At 43.1% G+C, this 8841-nt stretch overlaps 1 protein-coding gene across 1 annotated transcript; it reads left to right on the top strand.

Moving 5' to 3' along the window:
• Positions 1 to 2117: 2117 nt before the first annotated feature.
• On the top strand, positions 2118 to 3590 carry LOC121762774 (60S ribosomal protein L9). The gene is made up of 3 exons (XM_042158764.1): positions 2118 to 2553; positions 3108 to 3230; positions 3356 to 3590. Exons 1-3 carry the CDS (start codon positions 2179 to 2181, stop codon positions 3440 to 3442), a joined length of 585 nt encoding a protein of 194 aa, XP_042014698.1. The 5' UTR covers positions 2118 to 2178; the 3' UTR covers positions 3443 to 3590.
• Positions 3591 to 8841: the final 5251 nt, after the last annotated feature.

Below are 8841 nucleotides of genomic sequence, written 5' to 3'. Positions count from 1 at the left end.
TGATATGCACTAGACCAGATTTGGCTCATGCTGTGAGCCTCACAAGCAGATACATGAGCAATCCAGGCAAGGTCCATTGGCAGGCTCTTAAATGGATGTTGAGATACTTGAGAGGAAGCTCAGAGTATGGGATCATGTACAAAGGTTTTGGAGATGAGACTAGGGACATTCTTGAGGGGTTCTGTGATTCAGATTATGCCTCCAACAAGGACAATAGAAAATCACGGACAGGGTATATCTTTACCATGTTTGGCTCTGCAGTGACTTGGAAATCCAATCTACAATCTGTAGTGGCTTTTATCTACGACAGAAGCTGAGTACATTGATCTTACAGATGCAGTGAAGGAGAGCTTCTGGCTCAAGGGAATGTTGGGAGACTTAGGTGAAAGACAAGAGAAAGTTGTAGTGAATTGTGACAGCAGCAGTGCTACCTGCTTATCTAAACATCAGGCGTTTCATGATAGGAGCAAGCACATAGATGTGCGATTGCATTTCATTCGTGATGAAATCAAGAAGGGTGTGGTAGAGATAAAGAAGATAGCCACTGAACACAATCCAGCCGATGCTTTGACCAAGGTGATACCAGCCTCCAAGTTTGCTTACTACTTGGAGTTGGTGAACATTGTGAAGAGATAAGGAAGTGGGGAGTTGGAGAATTATGACAGTAGGTGTTTATGTTGGAAACGAGGTGGAGAGTTGTTAACCGGATGCGTCTCACAACATCAAGTACAACAAGTTAGTTAAGTTGGTTGTTATGCTTGAGGGTGTACGTGGAGTTGATGTGTCGATTGGAAAAGAGCTCGATCATTGATGTTCTTAGCATCGGTTAGTTTCATTTGCTACCGAGATTTAGCATTGTAAACTCGAGTTGATGTTGTGTAAAGTGTGTAGATTCGTTGTTGCCTTGTATTTGTAACTCTCGGTTTCATTCATTAATACTAAACACTAGAGTTCTCCCGTGGACGTAGATCAATTGGATCGAACCACGTAAAAGGCTGTGTTCATTATTCATTGTTTGATCGCATTACAGAATTAGTACTTGTTATATGCATGTGAATATTTTGAAGAATTAGCATTATACTACAAGATACCAATTTAATGGTATTAACAATTAAAATTTATTTTCGATAATTGCAATCTAACAAGATTCGTTGTTTATATGTATGGAACTTTGTGTCATGAACATTAGATTCTTAGATTTGCTTCCGTGTGTGGAGGTGTCGGTAGGGTGGAGGGCGGAAGGTGCGATGACGGGGTGATCAATGAGCGGAAGAGAAGAGATTATACTGAAATTAAAAATCGGTTATTAGGTGGTTATATTGGCTATACACAATACCTGCAAAACACATAATTATACTGAAATATTCTACATAACCGAAATGGTCTAAGTTCGTGATACTAAATACCAACTCCAATGTTCACAAAAAACTAATGATAGTTCTGTAATTTTAGGCTCTAATAACCCGTATCTTATTCAAGATAGTTTTAATTAATAAAAATTTATTAATTAATCATATAATCAACAATCCCCAAATGAAAAGTAATTCACGCGATCCAACAACAGAAGTCTCTCCCCATTCGTTGTGTACATATTCATTCTCCACCTTTTTCACAAATTATAAAATGAGAGCTATAATGAGTAAATTTAGTACTCCCTCCGTCCCGTGTTACTTGCACGTATTTCCTTTCTAGGCGTCCCAAATTATTTGCACTCTTTCCATTTTTAGTAAAAATTATCACCTACAGCCGTAATATTTGACTTTGTCTATCACTCATTCCTTAATCTCCGTGCCGAAAAGGAAACGTTCAAGTAACACGGGACGGAGGGAGTATTTATAAAAAAACTATAATGAGTATAATGGAGTATGAAAAGAATTAGCCATTCTTATATATACACCGTACATTTAAATGATCTCAATAGTGAAGAGTAAATAATATTATTGGGTCATACTAGGCCCAATAGAGTACAAACGGCAAAATTACATATGGATCCATCAGAATAATAGTTTAACAGCACTTAACTAAAAGCCTGATAACAAAGCCCAAAATGAACTAGGGTTTTACGATCCCATCATTCTTTCTTCTTCTAATATAAATATGTTTCTCCTCGATTTTGCCCATTTGCTCTAAACCTTCTTCCCTTTCTCTACAGAGCAGCCAAACACTTCACCTCACAAAATGAAGACGATTTTGTCCTCCGACACCATGGACATTCCCGACGGCATCAAGATCAAGGTCAAGGCGAAGGTCATCGAAGTCGAAGGCCCGAGGGGAACGCTCTCAAAGAATTTCAAGCATCTAAATCTCGATTTCCAGCTCATCACCGACGAGGAGACCGGGAAGAAGAAGCTTAAGATCGACGCCTGGTTTGGAAGCAGGAAAACCACCGCCTCCATCCGTACGGCGCTCAGCCACGTCAACAACCTAATCAACGGCGTAACCAAGGGTTACCGCTACAAGATGAGATTCGTGTACGCTCATTTCCCTATCAACGCTTCAATCACTAACAATGGAACCGCTATCGAGATCCGAAACTTTCTCGGGGAGAAGAAGGTATAAAATTTGTGTATTTCCGCGTTTTGTTTAGCGTGTTTATAATTTAATTAGTTTGCTCATTGATTTACTTGATTGATTTTTATTAGTTTCTGTATATTAATCTGCTATTTGCAATTTGATTCATTTTCTCACTGCTATATTTTTATTATTTAATCGCTATTTGCAATTTTTTACTATTATAGGAGTAATTTGTATTTCATGTAATTTGTTCAAGCTGCTTGTATGTGTTTCTGAATTTTATTTTAAGTTGGAACTCTACATTTATTGGTGGTTTAATTTGCTTATTGTCAAATGTGATTCAAATGAGAAATAGTAAGAGAATATAATTCTGTGAACATGCCACATGTATTCCTTTATGTTTGCACAAAAGCTATCGTTTTGAATTTGACTAATGTTTTAATGTTGATATCATTAGTAAGGGTAGTTGATGAGATAATGTGCATAAATTAGCTTCTTTATGTTTAAATTCCTTGTTTGGTTGGGCTGTCGAATGGCATAGTTGTTTCTTTAACTTGTGCTCTGTTGATGATTTGCAATTCATCCTACAATAGGTGAGGAAGGTTGATATGCTTGAGGGAGTGTCGATTGTGCGATCAGAGAAGGTCAAGGACGAGTTGGTGTTGGAGGGGAATGACATTGAGCTCGTTTCTAGGTCTTGTGCCTTGATAAACCAGGTAATGAACCTACCAAAAGCTCTTTATAGTTTTTGTTTTATTGTCAATATTGAGTTGCATAGCTATGAAAGATTAAATCCAAGCTTTATTTTCTGTCCTTAACACTCCTTTTGTTTGTTGGACAGAAATGCCATGTCAAGAACAAGGATATCAGGAAGTTCCTTGACGGTATCTATGTCAGTGAGAAGGGAGCCATTGCCACGGAGGAATGAAGTCGGAGATTTATGTTTTGATCACTTGTTTCCATTTTCTCTGTCTTGTTTCCCAGTTGACTGCTGAGACTTATATAACAGATGAATCTGCAAATTTTGTGTTTGTTACTCTTATTGATGAGTGTATTCTTCTTGATTTGTGCCAAAATCTATATTGCGGTCAGCCAATATAAGTGTGTTGCTTATTTATGCATATAGTTTGCTTGCTCAGGAAAATCTTAATCTGTGTTTAGTAATTTTGTTTAATTTATGTTGTTTATGCTTTTACCCTGAAAACTGATTATTTTGTTTGCTGACCTCACAAGCCTTTTAGGCCATCCGCAATGGGGCGGACAATAGCAAGCCCGATGGCGCGCATCGTCCGCGCCCGCTATCGTCCGCCCCATTGTGGGTGCGTGACATAGGCCGCGGATGATCGTCGCGCCCTATACTAAGGGCATCAGCAGTGGGGCGCCCTAAGGCGCGCCACGTCATCAGTTTTATCCTCCTACCTCCCCACCTGCAGTGGGACGTTCTAAGGCACGCCCCATGGCGCGCCACGTCATCAGTTTTTTAATATTTACAAAATCCATACGAATTTTAAAAAAATAATAAATTAAAATACGAATTTCAAAAATTTTATTTCATTTAATAAAAATTAATACATTACAATGCGAATTATAAAAAACGCAAACTCAGCGACGGCGATTACGAGCCCACGCTTCTTCAATCATGTGGCTCATGAGCTGCGCATGATCCTGTTGGTTGCGCATTGAGGCCTGTCTAGATAGAACCTCATTGAAGCCTAACGGTAACCCTCTATCGGGTGTCTCGGTCGACGTGTCGGACGAGCTAGATGCACGGTCATATTCATTCCAATCGGTGATGCTTCCGCCTTCATTCTCGACTATCATGTTGTACATGATTATGCACGCATATATGACATCGGCGATGACTTCCTTGTACCAGGAACGAGTCGGCCATTTCACAATTGTCCACCGTGATTGGAGCACACCAAATGCCCGCTCGACATCCTTCCGCGCCGACTCCTGCTTTTGCGCAAATAAAACCCTCTTCTCACCAATTGGGCAGCTGATCGTCTTTGGGAAAACTGGCCACCGTGGGTAGATGCCATCGGCCAAGTAGTACCCCATATGGTATTGGCGTCTGTTGGCAGTGAACTCGATGGCCGGGCCGTTGCCGTTACATTGCTCGGTGAAGAGGGTGGACGAGTTGAGGACGTTAATGTCGTTGTTCGACCCGGCTATGCCGAAGTAAGCATGCCAGATCCAGAGTCGATGATCAGCGACGGCTTCGAGGATCATAGTCGGGTGGCTGCCCTTGTATCCACTTTTGAATTGGCCTCTCCACGCCGTCGGACAATTCTTTCACTGCCAGTGCATTCATTCGATGCACCCTAGCATCCCAGGAAACCCGTGTGCCGTCTCGTGCATCTGCATCAGACCCTGGCAATCAGTGGCAGTCGGCTTGCGCAAATATGTGTCGTCATAGGCCTCTACTATCCCCCGACAAAAGCCCTTCAGACACTCGCGGCCTGTAGAATCCCCGCAGTGGAGGTACTCGTCAAAAAGGTCCGCCGTGGTGCCGTATGCCAACTGACGAATAGCAGTCGTGCACTTTTGCAATGGTGTAAGGCCGGGTTTGCCGATGCCGTCCTCCCGAAACGTGAAGTATTCATCACGTGAAGACAATGTCCGAACAATGCTGAGCAAAATGTACCACGACATTCTAAACCGGCGGCGGAAAACAGTCGGGCCTCATCGTGGTTGATCGGCAAAATAGTCTTCAACCAGACGTCTGTGAGCTTCCGGGTGGTAGCGTCGGACATACGTCCTATGTCGAATAGGCCTATGGACTTGCTCAGCCGCCGCCTCCTCCTCGCGGTGCATTGCAGCATAGCATGCCGCCATGGCCTCTTCAACGGCTGCATCTAATGCTTCTGACGTCGAACTACCGGACTCAGAAGAACTAGAACTATTGGTGTCGTCGCCGAGATTCATTTTGGTTGGATGTTGAGAGAAAATATGTAAAGAGATAGTCGATATGTTCATATGTACAAATGAATGAGAAACGAGATTTAAATAGAAAATTAAAAACGCGTGCCATCGTCCACGTAGCCCACACTGGGGCGGCCGATGGCCTATCGTCCGCGGCCATCGTCCGCGTAGGCCGCAATGGGGCGGACGATGGCGCGGATGATGGACATCGTCCGCTATACTCCGCGCCCTTAGTATAGGGCGCGACGATCGTCCGCGGCCTATGTCACGCACCCGCAATGGGGCGGACGATGGCGGGCGCGGACGATGCGCGCCATCGGGCGTGCCATCGTCCGCCCCATTGCAGATGGCCTAAGGGCGCGGAGTATAGCGTGGACGATGTCCATCGTCCGCGCCATCGTCCACCCCATTGCGGCCTACGCGGACGATGGCCGCGGACGATAGGCCATCGGCCGCGCCATCGTCCGCCCCACTGTGGGCTACGCGGACGATGGCCGCGGACGATGGCACGCGTTTTTTATTTTCTATTTAAATCTCGTTTATCATTCATTTGTACATACGAACATATCGACTATCTCTTTACATATTCTCTCTCAACCTCCAACCAAAATGAATCTCGGCGACGACACCAATAGTTCTAGTTCGTCTGAGTCCGGTAGTTCGACGTCAGAAGCATTAGATGCAGCCGTTGAAGAGGCCATGGCGGCATGCTATGCGGCAATGCAGCGCGAGGAGGAGGCGGCGGCTGAGCAAGTCCATAGGCCTATTCGACATAGGACGTATGTCCGACGCGACCACGCGGAAGCTCACAGACGTCTGGTTGAAGACTATTTTGCCGATCAACCACGATGGGGCCCGACTGTTTTCCGCGCGCGGGTTTAGAATGTCGCGGTACCTTTTTCTCAGCATTGTTCGGACATTGTCTTCACGTGATGAATACTTCACGTTTCGGGAGGACGGCATCGGCAAACCCGGCCTTACACCATTGCAAAAGTGCACGACTGCTATTCGTCAGTTGGCATACGGCACCACGGCGGACCTTTTTGACGAGTACCTCCACTGCGGGGATTCTACAGGCCGCGAGTGTCTAAAGCGCTTTTGTCGGGGGATAGTAGAGGCCTATGACGACACATATTTGCGCAAGCCGACTGCCACTGATTGTCAGGGTCTGATGCAGATGCACGAGACGGCGCACGGGTTTCCTGGGATGCTCGGGAGCATCGACTGTATGCACTGGCAGTGGAAGAATTGTCCGACGGCGTGGAGAGGCCAATTCACAAGTGGATACAAGGGCAGCCACCCGACGATGATCCTCGAAGCCGTCGCTGACCATCGACTCTGGATCTGGCATGCTTACTTCGGCGTAGTCGGGTCGAACAACGACATTAACGTCCTCAACTCGTCCACCCTCTTCACCGAGCAATGTAACGGCAACGGCCCGGCCATCGAGTTCACTGCCAACAGACGCCAATACCATATGGGGTACTACTTGGCCGATGGCATCTACCCACGGTGGCCAGTTTTCCTAAAGACGATCAGCTGCCCAATTGGTGAGAAGAAGGTTTTATTTGCGCAAAAGCAGGAGTCGGCGCGGAAGGATGTCGAGCGGGCATTTGGTGTGCTCCAATCACGGTGGGCAATTGTGAAAGGGCCGGCTCGTTCGTGGTACAAGGAAGTCATCGCCGATGTCATATATGCGTGCATAATCATGCACAACATGATAGTCGAGAATGAAGGCGGAAGCATCACCGATTGGAATGAAGATGACCGTGCATCTAGCTCATCTGGCACGTCGACCGAGACACCCGATAGAGGGTTACCGTTAGGCTTCAATGATGTTCTATCTAGACAGGCCTAAATGCGCAACCAACAGGATCATGCGCAGCTCATGAGCGACATGATTGAAGAAGTGTGGGCTCGTAACCGCCGTCGCTGAGTTTGCATTTTTTTAATTCGCATTGTAATGTATTAATTTTTATTAAATGAAATGAAGTTTTTGAAATTCGTATTTTAATTTATTAGTTTTTTAAATTCGTATGGATTTTGTAAATATTAAAAAAATGATGAAGTTGCGCGCCTTAGGGCGCCCCACTGCAGGTGGGGAGGTAGGAGGATAAAATTGATGACGTAAGGCGCGTCTTAGGGCGCACCTTAGGGCGTCCCACTGCTGATGCCCTTGTATCTTTAATTTTCTAATACTTTCTAGTGGTCTAGAACTCTTTTCACCAATACACATCTATGTTTTGGTTATGCTATCTAAATTTTACTTGTAAAAATGCTACTAGTACCTAATAATTACGTTATGAATTTCCATCGTAGGCAACGAAAAGCCGTTCACTGGGGTCAAAAGTTCAATTTGGCTTATTGTGTCTACTTCTAGAATTATACTAACACAGACATAATTATATAATTACTTACAACTAACATTCATTTTAATGTAACTGAGATGTTTCTTTTGGATACTCCCGGTTTATCATTTTTGGGTGTCCTATTTTAAGAGTCACGGTTAGAATATTCCATAATTTGTAATAGGCCTCACATTCCACTCACCTTTTTCCACTCACATTTTATTATAAAACTAATATATAAAATTAGGACCCACCTTCCACTATTTTTTTCACCAACTTTTCTTTACATTTCTTAAAACCCGTGCTGAACTCAACCAGGACTCCTAAAGTGAGACGGAGGGAGTATTAAGATTAATAAATTCTTGTTTAGTGGGGGTAATTAGACCATATATACAAAATGTTTTATAAATATTTTAAGTTAGTACAAAAAATTTTAAGTTTACAAAGATCATACAAAATGTTTAATTAGTATTTCATATTGATACATTCCGTCTAAATTAGTTTAACACCGTTAGTTTTCTTACTATTTTGTATTGTTTGTATGGATTAGGAAAAGTGACAGCTTCCAAGAACCAGTCTCACTATGTTTTACATATATCTCCATAGGCATTATTCGGGAAGCTGCAGCCACTGGCCGCGATGGTGGGAGACAATTTGGCGGTGTCATTCTAGAACCTCTCCGGTGGCTCAATTTGCTCTCTTGGTCAAAGCTTTCTCGTTGTGGTATGTTCCATAAACTTTAAAATTGGAATATTAAACCAAACTTTGAGATTTAATTGGCTTTTATCCCAATAAGTGAAGATGAAATAAAATATGCCAAAAATTAATTAGAAACCAATTGTGATAGTACATAGTAACTGATCGTTACATGTTAAACCAATTCATTTTCCAATGACTAGTACATGACTAATAATTTTAGTTGTTTATATAATCGACCATAAATAAATCATATTGTAAGTGTTGGAGAAAAAGTCAGTTCAACAGTAATTTAGTAGTTTCTGCTAAATAACACACTTTTATTATGACATTGATTTTTCATATATATAAACCAATT

This window comes from Salvia splendens, chromosome 13 (assembly GCF_004379255.2).
Source record: "Salvia splendens isolate huo1 chromosome 13, SspV2, whole genome shotgun sequence".
Taxonomy (NCBI): Eukaryota; Viridiplantae; Streptophyta; class Magnoliopsida; order Lamiales; family Lamiaceae; genus Salvia; species Salvia splendens.
This window is presented reverse-complemented; position numbering and strand designations above follow the sequence as displayed.